General features: G+C 38.8%; 2 protein-coding genes and 1 long non-coding RNA gene across 7 annotated transcripts in view; 2 read left to right on the top strand and 1 right to left on the bottom strand.

Moving 5' to 3' along the window:
* The window catches only part of TMF1 (TATA element modulatory factor 1), a 28,336-nt gene extending 27,626 nt beyond the window's left edge, over positions 1-710 (top strand). For both annotated transcript variants that reach the window (XM_082412121.1, XM_082412122.1), the window contains one exon: positions 72-710. In XM_082412121.1, coding sequence (XP_082268247.1) covers positions 72-215 — 144 coding nt within the window. In that variant the 3' untranslated portion in view covers positions 216-710. The remainder of the gene's footprint in view (positions 1-71) is intronic.
* On the bottom strand, positions 437-9,363 carry LOC309637586. The gene is made up of 2 exons (XR_014250682.1): positions 8,263-9,363; positions 437-7,251 (listed from the first exon to the last, which is right to left on the bottom strand). It is a non-coding gene; the product is annotated as an uncharacterized lncRNA (long non-coding RNA).
* Positions 7,613-13,789, top strand: part of EOGT (EGF domain specific O-linked N-acetylglucosamine transferase) — a 37,196-nt gene continuing 31,019 nt past the window's right edge. For 2 of the 4 annotated variants that reach the window (XR_014250564.1, XR_014250565.1), the window contains exons 1-5: positions 7,636-7,725; positions 9,370-9,425; positions 11,312-11,535; positions 12,930-13,030; positions 13,637-13,745. Coding sequence is in view for 2 of the 4 variants with exons in the window: in XM_082412286.1 (XP_082268412.1) it covers positions 11,326-11,535; positions 12,930-13,030; positions 13,637-13,745 (420 nt within the window). In the remaining 2 variants the exon portion in view is untranslated. Of the gene's footprint in view, positions 7,726-8,221; positions 8,352-9,369; positions 9,426-11,311; positions 11,536-12,929; positions 13,031-13,636; positions 13,746-13,789 lie in introns of those variants that run through there. The other 2 variants (XM_082412286.1, XM_082412287.1) reach the window with 2 other exon arrangements.

Below are 13,789 nucleotides of genomic sequence, written 5' to 3'. Positions count from 1 at the left end.
GATAATATAAATATAATATTAAAGATTTTCTGTACAGTTATTTAAAAATTGTAAACAAATATATTTTATAGGATTTGGATCAAAGATACAACACTATTCTGCAGATGTATGGAGAAAAAGCAGAAGAGGCAGAAGAACTTCGATTAGATCTTGAAGATGTAAAAAATATGTATAAGACTCAAATAGATGAACTTTTAAGACAAAGGCTCAGTTAACTTCTGAAAATTACATTCCCATCAAACTGAATGTAAACATTTAATATCTAAGTGCAGATATCCAATAAATTCTTTTATAGAATTAGAAAGTGGAATTTAGCATTCAAAAAATTGAAAAAAATTGTTTTATAGTATATAGTAATATTTCCAGTTAAATTATTTTGTGCAGTATTTGGACTTTATTTTTAAAACTATTCTTTAAAGATTTATTTTTTACAGTCTTCTTTTTTTTTTTTTTTTGCCTTGAATAGCACAGAGATTTATTACTTTATCCTCATGTCAGTATGGTTAGGGAAGGAGAATGGTGTTATATATTGTAGATATATAACTAATTGTATCTATAATTTATATGTTTTTGTATATATTGAGAACATTTAAAGAGTGATAGTAACATATTGACACTTTGAAATTTTTCACACTTAAATCTTCAGTGCGTCTAATTACTATTCATGAAAATGGACATTGTGTTCAAGTAAAAAAATTATTAAACCTGCAGTTATTAGATCTTGAACTAATTTTTTTTCTTTTGGGAAAAAAAACACTCTCTGAAGTCTAAAGGGTAAATAATTTAAATTTTAGAAGTTTTGTGGTCTCAAATTTTATTTCACTCAGATTTCACGATTAAGTCTGTACAAATTTTGGTTCCTATTTGGAGAAAGCTATAGCTATTCAAAGTTATCTAGGCATAATTGAATAGTGGAAAAATCTACTTACAGTCATTCTGTGATGGTATCATTAACATTTTAGTAGTTTTGAAGATGTATTGTTTTACTACCCTATAAAATGAGTCAAAAGTAATTAAATTACTAATATAATTTTCTTTTTAAAAATTAATTGTTCACATTTTGTAAAGCCTTATTTTTGGCACATTAAAAGTATATGATTGATAGTCATAATAATATTCATAACAAAATAGAGAAATTATAGGAGTTAAATTTGGTATTTTGCAATTTTCTGTGGTTTATCATTTAATTTTTTTCTTGAAACTTTAAACTGAAAAATAGTGTGGAATAGCTGAAAAAATAACTATGCCTTCCTCTCAGCTGTGTTTTAGACTTGTGAAATATTTTGGTACATTTTATTATTGAAAGTCATTTAGCTGCCTTTACTTGAAAGTAAGAACACTCACTTAACTTTTAGTTACATTTTAAACACTAGAACTTTAGCTACAGGTAAGCCATGTTGAAGATTTTAGAATGCCTTTCAGGGCAATTCAAGTGACCTCATTTTTGTTCTTTTTGCATTCAAGACAGTATTTCTGTCAGTGAATCTCTGATTTGTAGCATATTAATAAATATTCTTTCCGTGTGAGCCAAATTCATAAAATTAATTTTCTATATTTTAGTGGTAAAAAGCAGTATAATAGCTTTCTGTCAGCTTTTTTTTTTTTTCCAGGGGCTGACAGAGAATGACAAGACTGATAGCAATAAGAAATGTACAGAATTAGAAAATATAGGAAACTTAAGTTGCAAATTCTGTCAAGTGTTTGAAACTAGAAGTTTAGGAATTATGAAATTGTTCTTTTAATATATCCATTAGTGAGGAAAAAAAAACCAAAAACCCTTCAGTTGTGGAGAAAAGATTGAAATAAAATTCCTTTACCTTTCAATTTTATAATATTATACATTCTCTTTTCTTAATCCATATTAACATTAATAAAATCAACTCAACTTAAAATTTTAAAGTGTTCTCAGTTTATTTAATTTAAGATAAACAGCTATTTAATATTTAAGTCTTCGGCTGTATATTACCATATATTTTTCTTTATCCACAAATTAATAGCTGATGTTCATACAGATCTTATTTTATTATACACTTAGATTTCTCAATACATTTGTAAGTTGAGAAGGTGTACTGAATTGCTTTCTTGAAAAACTCCACTAAGTGGCAGAATACCTATTGAATATTGGTTGCTATATTTTGCTGTTTGTCATTAAAACTTATCTGTCCATATTCTAGAAAATATTTATATTTTAATAAAGAAAATAGATCGCAGTCAGATGTTTCAATTCTTGAAAGAAAATAGGTAATATAAATGATAACAATGTCAAGAATATAAACAAAGAATAGAGGAGTGTGAACATTGTTGTTTCATATATAGACAACTAAGCACAGACTATGGGCATCCTTCTAACTCTTGGGAAGCTGAATTGGGAGTACCATTTCTTTCTTTTTCTTTACCTGTTTTTTGAGAACTGCCAGTTGTACAGTGTTTAACATATGGGGATGTATCAAATGTATCTATACTTTGATTTAAGATATTCTAAATATGGATAATTTCTAACCTAGGAAAACATGTAGTTTAAGTAAGTGAAAAGAAAAGTTCAGGAAAATTTTTTTCTTGTAATCCTTCATTTGGCATTTGATTTATTAATTGAAAGTTTTATTTAAATGCTTATTAAAAGTATGTGATTTATAATATACAGAAAATAGCCACAAGAAAAAATAGAAAATTACTATAAATATTTTATCTTGTTCTACCACTCTTTGTCTAGTAGGTGTACATGTATGTTCTAATGTATCATAATTTTTCATTTTCATTTAAAAATCTAATGTCCCCAATTCTATTCAGTTTTAAACTATTACAACTTTAACTTCATATTTTGTAAAGGGCTAAAAGTATGATTTAAACTACAGATGGATATAATATTTTAATCCTAAATGAAAGACAATGTAAATAATAAGCATGGATCTGATTTGAATAAAGATTTTAAAATAGTAATAATGTATTTCATTTTTAACATAATTTAGAGTGGTCAGTACCAATGAGTGAAGATAGTTTTCTTTTATGAAGATAGATATAACTTTGGAATTCTTATTTTAAGAAAATAAGGATAAGCCCAAATTTTTATGAGTTATATTACTAAGTGTTTTATTAGAATTAAATGTAGTTTTTCTAATGAAGACATGTTTTTGGAAAATATAATTCTAAGAATTTACTTCTTGTAACTAACTGGTGTAATTACTGTAACGATGATTTGTGTCTTTTTAGAGTCTTAAACAGTATCAAGATATTCTTCTAAAAGTCATAAAACATTTCTATATTCAAATAATAACAGATAAAATAAGTTATCCTCTATTCATAAGTTATCTTGAGTTCATATTGCTTGTACTGTTAAACTCTGCAACTTTGATCCTTTGAAGTACTTTTAAGCTATTGCTTTTACACATATCCATTTAACTTTTAGCAAATCAAGACCCTTTAACAAGATGAGTAAAAATTAAATGTATCTTTCTTCTTAATACTTACTTTTCTTTTTTTAAAAAAAAACAAAAACCTCACAATGCTTCAGTAATCCACAATTGTGATACAGAGGATTTACTCTTAGTGCTGTCCAGAATTTATTCCCCATGTTGACCTACTGCCAACTAAGGTAAATTTCATTTTCAGTCCTCAAATAATACTAAGCAAGGGCTAATGGGAGGTTTTTCTGTTTGCTTAACATTAAACTCTCTTCTTTGACAGGTAGTGATGGGCAGAGCATGGTGAATAGAGGTGTTCCTTTCAATTTTAGACAATGCCATGCCCATTTGTCTCTTTTGAAATGACAGTCTTAATTTTCACAAATAACATATTTTTTAAAAAAAAATCTGTGGTCATAGGTGATAATAGGAAACAGTGCTTACTTTGCTATTGTTAAGGAATTCACTTATATGAGATCATAATCACTCATCCACTGTTCTGAAATCTAGAAAGCTCTGAAAACCAAATGTTTCTTTAATAAGCTTGTGGTCAAATCTGCTTTGGTAGTAAAGCCTGACCTTCACTGACATGAGGCTATTACAGGCTTTATCTCACTTAGTGTGAGTATTCATGCATTTTGCTGCATTTTGTGTGAGAGTATGGGGTGCTGATCCAGGACACAGTGAGGGTGTTAGGTAGTAAGATGGTGTACATACCCTATTCTGTTAAAAAATAATCAGGAACACATACGGTACCAAGGATTTTGGAAATGGGATTGTATACCTGCACTTTATCTTCAAATAAGCTTTTTTAAAGTGGATACCATTATCATCTCCATTTTTAAAATGAAGAAAGGTTAAGTAATTGCTCAAGGTCATCTGGCAAATAAGTGGCAAAGTTGAGACTCTAATTTGTGCAGTTTGGCTCCAGAGTCCATGCTCTGAACCATTAACTAAACAATGCTGTTTCTCTTACTGCTCTTCTGTAAAACCATAAGCATATAGATCAACTGTAGCATAAGATCAAATTTAGTCAAAATTTGCTTGCTTAACATTTTAATACCTTTGATTTACGGTTTAAGCAGTTGGATATATCAGAGAACCAATAAGCTATATTCTGCCGATAGTTCAGCATTTTGCTAATAACACTGTGAGCTATCCAAAATGCCAATATGTGAGTGGCAAACTTACAACCCATTTAGCAAACTTGTAGTGCAATTGAAAAATTATGATTATTCAAAATTTCAAAGTTACATAAAAGAGACAGCAGATAACGAATGCCATATACTTACTAACGTTTACTCTTTAACAGCATTCAATTTATGGCCCATTTTGTTTCATTTATACTTCATGTGTGCTTCCTCTCGACCCATACTGACTATTTTGAAGCAAATTTCAGACATAGGACTTGATTATTATATTTAAGTCTGCAATGTTTCTGTAAAAAGTAACTTTACCTCATCAACTATTTGGTTACTTGCATCATAATTCATATAGGAAAGACAGGATAAATCTGCTTCATTCTTTTCCTTTATTTACCAGTTCTCACAATTAAATTTGGTTCCTTTCTGTCATCCAAGATGAACAGCGAGGTTTTTGGCTTGTGTATTTGATCGATTAGTTGGATCTTTTTGAATTTAATATTTAAATATGTTTGTGCTTCAATCCATTATAGTTACCCTATTGATGCTTTAAATTATTGTATCTTTGACCAGAGGGAACCTTCTCAAATTGGTTCCTGAGTCCTTTTGGTATGACCCTCATAGCCTTTGATTGCTTCCTTGCTTCCTCCTGTAAAATCTTTCAGGTTCTTCTAGTACATTTCCTGCCCCATATCTAGGACCATTTTTCTATGGATACCCCAGATTAATCCATTTTTCTATGGAGCCCATGTTCATTAAATGGGAAAGGGTGTACCGAGATCACAGTCTGGGCACAAGGGGTGCTTCTTGCTACAAGGTTGGTTGTTTCTAGACCTTTTCAACGGATGATGAAGGGCAGATTTGGGTTTTTTTTTTTTTCTTTATTTATTTTTGGCTGCGTTGGGTCTTCGTTGCTGCGCGTGGGCTTTCTCTAGTTGCGGTGAGTGGGGGCTGCACTTCGTTGCGGTGCGCGGGCTTCTCACTGCGGTGGCTTCTCTTGTTGTGGAGCACGGGCTCTAGGCTCGCGGGCTCAGTAGCTGTGGCTCGTGGGCTCTAGAGCGCAGGCTCAGTAGTTGTGGTGCACGGGCTTAGTTGCTCTGTGCCATGTGGGATCTTCCCGGACCAGGGCTCGAACTCGTGTCCTCTGCATTGGCAGGCGGATTCTTAACCACTGCGTCACCAGGGAGGTCCCTAGTTTTGTTTTATAATGTAAAATATTTACATGATTCTAAAGTCACAAGTATATAATGTATATTCAGAGAACTTATCTTTGTTCCCTATACCTATATTCCCTCCTTCCCCCATAGGTAATCATTTTAATGTTGTTATTCTATTTGTAAATAACAATTTATATACATAAATATATACATATATATTCCCTTTCCTCAGTAAATGATAGCATATTGCACATTCTTTTTCTACTGTGCTTTTTCCACTCAATAATATATCCTGCAGTGTATAGTGATATTTCTCAATCCTTTTTTACGCCTGCATAGCTCTACATTGTGTGAATGTACCATAGTTTATTCATCAGTCTCCTGTTAATAGATGTTTGAGTTTATTGTTTAAAACTAAATTTTAACATTAATATTTTGGGAGGGAAATTCTATGTTAAGAATGGCTGTTACAGTACGATAGAACACAACCTCATGTTCTTAAAGCCCCATCACATTTTGTCTCCCCTGAGCCAGAATGACCACAACTTAATATTTAGCCATTTAAAATAGCACCATGTACACCTCACAACAGTTGGATTGGTTTGTCTGCTCTTGCAGTGAGACTAACATATTTTTAGAAGCCTTTCTCATAAATTGTTCTCATGCGTTCTTTAAAAAAAATCTATGTATCTACCTCTATATCTTTATCGCATATCACTCAGGGGCAAACCAGCTTGTTTATTCATTTTGAATCAACTAAGAGGAAAGCTATATTTCCTGTACATGACAAAATAGATTGGTGGCAAGTAAGCTGAGAAAGCACTTTTTAAAGTTACTGTGCTTATTGGTAAGGGGTGGCAAAGTATGAAATAATAGAACAGTACTTCCTTTAGAGGCGGAGTCTTTTACATGAAGAGTAAACGAGTTAATACTGTAAAGTGCTTTAGAATAATCCTTGGCACATGTCAAGTACCATGTGTTTTTGCATTGCTATTATTTGAAAGAAAAAATCCAGAAAATGTTACTCATTTAGCAGGTTACTAATGGAATTTGTTCTCATAACGGTATCTGAAAAAATTATTTGAAGATTATGTAAGCCTTTGGAAACAAACTGTTGTATTTTCTTATGATCATAGTACTTAATACAGGTGATTTTATGTGTCTGAGCATGTTTATTTTGATGATACCAACTTTGATCAGTTCAAGTTGAATCAATAATGCTCACTTTAACTGTGCTCTGTACTACGCAGCATACTGTGAGAACCGAGGGTGCCAAGAGTAGAAGTATGGGAGATGGGCGTTCAAATAATTATGATAAAATAATTACGCAATTGCAATTTAAATAATTATAAAATAATAAAGCGATAAAAATCAAACTCCACAAAGCGGCATTTAATCTTGGTGAGTTTTCGGGTAGTTACGAAGAGAGGCAAGAGTATTACTACATATTGTTCAAGGACTCCAAAGAGTCCTCCATCCTCTGGTTGGCCACCGGAAAGTGCCGCCAACTACGGGCAGGCCCCACGTATGAAAGTGAGAGCGGCAACTTCGGCTCTAATTAAGAAAACAGTAAAACTCCGCCTCAGTGCAACGCAATGAGAAGGAAGAAGGGACGGAGAGTCAGGCTTTCTACCCAACCCGTCCCAGGGTCCTTTAAGCGCCTTATCCCTTCCTCCCAAAGAGGACAGTCCAGTCTGGCTCTCTGGCCCTGGCGGGAGAACGCAGGGAACCGCAGACGGTGCCCCTCGAGCCGGTCCCCGCGGACCTGCCATCGGGCCCCGCGCTCCCAGCCCCCGCCCGGCCCGCGTGGCCCGGGCTTCTGCCCAGGCGGCCCCCGGCACGGCGGGGGTCCGCCTCCCCACGCAGGCCGGCCTAGGTGTCCCGGCGGCTCCCGGGCGCCCCCTGGCCCGGCTCCGGCGCCCGAGGTTTCCGGTGAGCTGCAGTCGCCGGTTATGACGACTCCCTCCTCCGGAGCAGCCGCCGCCGCCGCCGCCGCGTCCTCCGCAGCCCCGGCTCTCCCGGCTCCAGGTGGGACTCGCCCCGGGGTCTGCGGAGCCTTCACCCGCCCCCCTCTGTGCCGCGGCAGGCTGAGCGGCTCTCGGGGCCGGGCGCGCGGTGGGCGCTTCTGCCCGCTCCCGGCGCGGCTTCCCGGAGGGCTAGCGCCTCTCCACGGGTCCGCCTGCGCCTTCCCATCGCCCGCGGGCCGAAGAGGCGGACGTGGGGAAGCCGATCCTGACCCTCCCGACCCCGAGCGCTCGGCCTCTTCATGGCGCCTGCAGCGGCGCACGGGACCCCGGGGGCCCTCCGGGCGCGGGGAAGAACGCCGGCTCCCCGGCCGGCGCCCCGTTGACCGGGTTTCCCAGGCCGGGGCGGAGCCGCTCTCCAGGCCCCTCCCAGGCGCGCCAGGGACCGGGGGTGGGGAGTGCGGTGTTGGGTGTTGGGCGGCCCCCGGGGATCTCTGCGCCCCAAACCTCAGCGCAGCATCGTGGCCGCGGAAGGGCGCTTGCCGCTGACCCCGCCGCCCTGGTTCCACTGACGTTCTAGCAGACAGCTGGTGGACCTCACCTGGGCATCTCAGCCAGCCAGGCCCTTTCTAACCTCCTACCGTGGAAAACTTCTAGCACTTGTCGGGGCGAGCAGTTTTAGGAGTCCTTGTGGGTCTCAGATGCGTTTAACTTTTCACCTGTCCACTGCCTTCTTTAAACGTTCCCAAGCTCTGTCACAGAGCTTCACCCCCTCTCACCCGCTGTGTTCGCTGTCAGCCTCGGGCTTTCATGTCTCATCACCTTTCCGGCTTTTGCCTTTTTCCTTTCCCCGTCTTAGGCCTGTGGAAACAGCTGTTTTTTTTCCTTGCTGAAGGAAAAAGTAGCTCAGCTGCCAAAGCTTCTATCTGCTGGGGAAGTGCGCCCTCCCATCCCTCAGGGGCTCTTGCAAGAGGACTCAACACCAGAAGGGCTCTGCCAGGCCCCGAGGTTGTGCTTTCAAGCACCAGCAGCCACTCCTAGTTTATGCAAGCGGGTGCATGCTCTCTGCAAAGGCCAGGTTTCTGATCTGAGTCTTTAGATTTTTCCCTTGACCTAAGCGTTACTCCTTCATGGATCAGTGGATTTAGTTATGGCTAGAGCTCAGTCGAGGACAATGGATTTGGATAAGCAAAGGTCTAGACTTGGTCATAGCAGTGACCTATTTCCTGGAGGGGTGAGCAAAGGATTGGCCATTCTGCCTGTTGAATCTGAAAGCTCAGGTTGTAGTAGAGCCTAGGAAGCAGTTTGATTCGGTGAGTCGGATTACTTTGGTGAGAATCAGGCAGATTGTTTTCTCCGAGGAATGTTTTATCTGCTGAGTGTCCTGCTGGCCTGTACCAGTTGGTGTCTGTATAAAGTGGGTCATCTCCTTCCTGCTCACTGTTAGAATCTGTTCTGTTAAGTGGCTGTGTTGAGGGTTATGACCTGCAACCTTGCTTTTAGCAGTATGTGTTTGTTAAGGCAAGGAAAGGGCACCTGAGCCAGGCCTTCTGCTTAAGGCGTGTCTCACTAAATGCCAGTCCCTCTGCTTACAGGTTATCTTGTTAAATTATCTTCTCTCTTAATATTTCCTTTAATTCAAAATATCATCTGGATGTGAAAGTCTATTTTAACATCCTTTTAAGGTAATCCGTTTCATTTCTGACAGATTTTAGATATCTGAAACATCACAACAGCTTCTTGGTGGTTCTGAGGATTAAAGAGGTAAATATTTTCATTATAATTAGAGTCACTGTTGCTATTAATATGTATTTTTAAATTTTGTGAAATTGCTATCAACTCATGGTTGGATAAAAGTCCCAACTAAAAATATTAATTCAGGTGACCTTTATAACAAATGACAATATACTCCTTAGGGTTACCTAAAAGAGCCACTATATTTCCCACTCCAGAGGGGAAAGGGATTTCTTCTTGGTGTGCCAACTGTTTAGTTATGATTACTTGGCCTTGGGACTTGAGGCCTGATTGAACATAGCAGTCTATTACTAAAGGCTCCATCTTCATCGCCCATAGTCAGTGAAGACTGATTTTGAACGCTGCGTTTTCCAGTGTGCTCCAGTGACAGCAGACCCTGCTGGGAGCTGCTCATGTGTACCAGGGCTCTATCATCTGGTGGGAAGACCACTTTAAAAAAAATAGAGCAAAGAAACCACTAAAGTGAACCCCAAATGGCATGATTATTATCTGTGAAATATAAGTGAAATCTGGTCTAAGAGATTTAATCCTTCTAGGGTGAGTTAGAAATGCAGTAAGGTCCGTGACCATCATCTCTTTTCACAATACTAAGGCGGGACAGGGAGAGTTTAAGGGCACAGCCCTGAGGCAGACTAAGAAAACTCACTCCTGGAGTTTTCTTAGTTTTAGCCTCAGTTGTTAATATCGTAGATGTTATTTTTTTAAAAATATTTATTTATTTATTTATTTGGCTGTGCTGGGTCTTAGTTGCAACATGTGGGATCTAGTTCCGTGACCAGGGATCAAACCTGGGCCCCCTGCATTGGCAGCACAGAGTCTTAGCCACTGGACCACCAGGGAAGTCCCCATAGATGCTATTATACCCCCTAGAATGTAAGCTTCACGAGGGCTTAGGAATTTAGTTTTCAACTGTACGTTCCTTGCTGCATCCTGGTACTTAGAAAAGTAGCGTATTCTCACATACTGCAGTGATTGTTAGTTTTTATTCAGCAGGTACACACTTGCTCGGAACCATTGTACTTCCTTTCTTCTCTCTTCCTGGCATGTTTTCCCTGCTCCTCATCTGGCAGGTCTCAGCTCAAACGTTACTTAGCAACCCCGCCCCATCCCATGTAGCTTTAAACATTTATTTAATAAACACTTACCGTAGCTTTTAACGTGCCAGGTACGTCTAGACACGTTACCAATATTTAACTCACAACAGCCCTATGGGGAAGTGTTATTCTGATTTCCATTTTACAGATGGAAAAGCTGAGACACAGAAAGATTAAATAACTTGCTCAAGGTCAAACAGCTTAGGCTGCAGCCACACTCAAACCTCAGTGGACTAGCTTCAAAGTCTATATGCTTAACCAGCATACTGTGTTGTGTATCACGTTACCTTACTTACTCAGACAGGGTCCTATCAAGGTCCTCCTCCCACCTTTGTAAATAAAGTTTTATTAGAACACAGCCCCCCTTTCCTCTAGCATAGCTATGGCTGCTTTCCTGATAAAGGCCCTGTTGAGGAGTTATCTCAAACAAACACTGCCTGGCCTGCAAAGCCAAAAATGTTTACTACCTGGCCCTTTCCAGAAGAAGTTTGCCAGCCCTCGGTTTATTTGATTCACAGCCTTTGTCATCCTCTGAAGTTATTTATTTGATTGTTTATTTTATGTCTACTGCACTAGCTTGTAAGCTTCATGAGAGCAGGGGTCCTTCCTGCTTTGTTCACCTCTGCATACCTCGCTCCTAACACAGTGCCTGGCATATAACAAGTGCACAATCAATATTTGTAGAGTAAAGGAACATTATTCAGTGAAATAGCGAAGTTCACTGTAATTGTGCTTAGCCCTTGACCCCTTTGGCTTTGAAAGGGTATGTCTTAATGAGGATGTTGTCAATTTGACCTTTAGGTTTGGAGGTTGCTATGTTCATGCTGCTTGTCTTTGGAGCATTGCTTCGTGAAGTTCCCCTGAGTGGCCAAGACGAGGTTCCTCCCCAGGCTGATGGCATTCTGGGCGCCCCTCTGTTCAACTATGCCAGCCTCCGCCTGCCAGAAGAGCATATTCCCTTCTTTTTGCACAATAATAGGCATATTGCCACGGTCTGTAAGAAAGACTCGCATTGTCCTTATAAGGTAAATACTATTCTCTCCCTGTTTATTTTTAAAAGGAAGCAATTTAGGCTGGTTCACTAGTTCCTCATTATAACTTGAACCTGAAGGTAGACTTCAGTCTCTTGTAACTGTGGGTCAATCAGTGTTTGTATTTCATCTGATGCTTCTTAATGACTCAACTTTGCTGAGAATTATGTCCCACTCACAAGGGTGAGATTTCAAATCTAAATCACTAGTAAAATAAATAGGCAGCCTATGCTATTTGTATACTCTGTAAATGAAGTGAATTAGATTTGATGCAGAAAAGAATATCTAGTTACAAGTAACTGGAGAATTTCACCCCTCTCTTTTCTTAATCTGCACTTCAGAGGATCTCTCAGCACTTCATTTTGGTAATAACACCTCCACCTCTGTCTCCAAATAATTAAGACTATTACTGCGGCCTTCCTTCTGTTTTAGAGTTGTTGGAAAGGTTTCAGATTGGAGCCCATTCAGACATCTCACGAGGCCTCAGAGATCAAAGCAGGGCATTGTGAGCCATTTCCTTTCCCATGGTGCTGGCACAGGAAGCATGCGGAGAGGCAGGGCTGGGAATCAGATCAGGACTGCTCCTGGGGCCTCGCAGAACAGCATCCTAAGCTCCCTGGCCGGCAGCAGCTGCTGTATCCCCCAAGGGCTGCAGAGCTGTGACATCTTCCGGGATCTCTGCTGATCTCAATTGATGAGTAAAGGTGCTGATCCGTTCGGTTTAGTTGTGATTCTTCTGGTGATAGAAATTCCAATTTTTGTGACTCTCTAGGGACTGATTTTAGGATCCGTTTACTCACTGATTTCATTAAGCTACTTCAAGAAACCAGAAATTCAGGGGAGGAGGTTAGGTGAGGGATGGAGTGGGAGGTTGGGGTCAGCAGATGTAAGCTTTTATATATAGAATGGGTACATAAGATCCTACTGTAGCGCACAGAAAACTATATTCAATATCCTATGGTAAATCATAATGGAAAAGAATAAATTAAAAAAAGGATGTGGGTATATATATATATATGTATAATTGAATCACTTTGCTGTATGGCAGTAATTAACACATTATAAATCAACGATATTTCAATAAAAAATAAATTAATTAAGTTAAAAAAATGGCAATTCAAATGATCTGTGGTAGTCTAGCTAAAACCCAGATTTTTGGTGGGAGGACAGACCTGGTGGGGAGGGGTTGGTGATTAAGGATAATTGTTGTTAAGAAACTTGAGACTGCTTTTTTTAGAATTTACTTATTTCTATTACATGAATAAGTATTATAAAACATGAAGGTGAAAGTTCTATAAAGATTTGTTTTCCTCATGGAAAAAATCTGAGTCCTCTCTAAATGTCAGAAGAAGGTAGACAAGTCTAAACATATACCTCTTATGTTCCAGAAACACTTAGAAAATTTAAAGTACTGCTGGGGTTATGAGAAATCCTGCAGACCAGAGTTCAGGTTTAGTTACCCTGTTTGCACCTACGTGGATATGGGATGGTAAGTTTCTGGATGGAATACCTCTTCCCCTGTACTTTTTCTCCTTTCTCTGCAGTGTATGCTGAGGCTCCAATTTCCAGCTAGACTCTTTTGGTATTAGATAGTAATTCCTTTAGATTTTAATTTGCTTACACAGTCATGAGTTCAACTTGACTGTCTCCCACTGGGACAGGAATATCTCTCATTTCCTCTGCCAGAGGGAGAAAACAGTATGGATCACAGAAAATATTTTCCCCTAGCATATGCTAAGAAGATAAATGGATGGTTTCTCTTGGTTCTGGAGAAGAGAGTTAAGTATAATCAGTGTTTCCAACACACGCAGGGTTAACGGGGTAAAGAAAATACAGTAATTAACTGTTCATTATCTTCAGTTCCAGATGATCCTAACTTCATACCTTTCCATTTTGTATTTTTATTATAAGGGAGTAAGTCTATAAATAACTTATTTTGGTTACTTCCTGTAGTGAGGGATAGATTTTTAAATTATGATAGTTTACTTAAAAAAAAATAATGACTGACTTCTAGCAATTTAACACTTAGAAAGAAAATTTAAGGTCCAGAAAAAGTAAAAAGATGAATATCACAGAATTTTTTGTTTTCAAACAGGACGGACACTCTTGAATCAGCCCAGGAAATATTCTGGAAGCAAGCCGACTTTGGGTATTCTGGAGAGCGGCTGGAGGAACTCCACGTGCTCTGCCAGCCGAAGGGAATGGTGGGTGTTTAACCCCTTCATAAACAAGTGTGTTTATTCAGAAA

The sequence above is a fragment of the Balaenoptera physalus genome (genome assembly GCF_965194825.1).
Source record: "Balaenoptera physalus genome assembly, chromosome: 11".
NCBI lineage: Eukaryota > Metazoa > Chordata > Mammalia > Artiodactyla > Balaenopteridae > Balaenoptera > Balaenoptera physalus.
The sequence above is the reverse complement of the archived record's forward strand: the minus strand, read 5'-3'. Positions and strand labels throughout refer to the sequence as shown.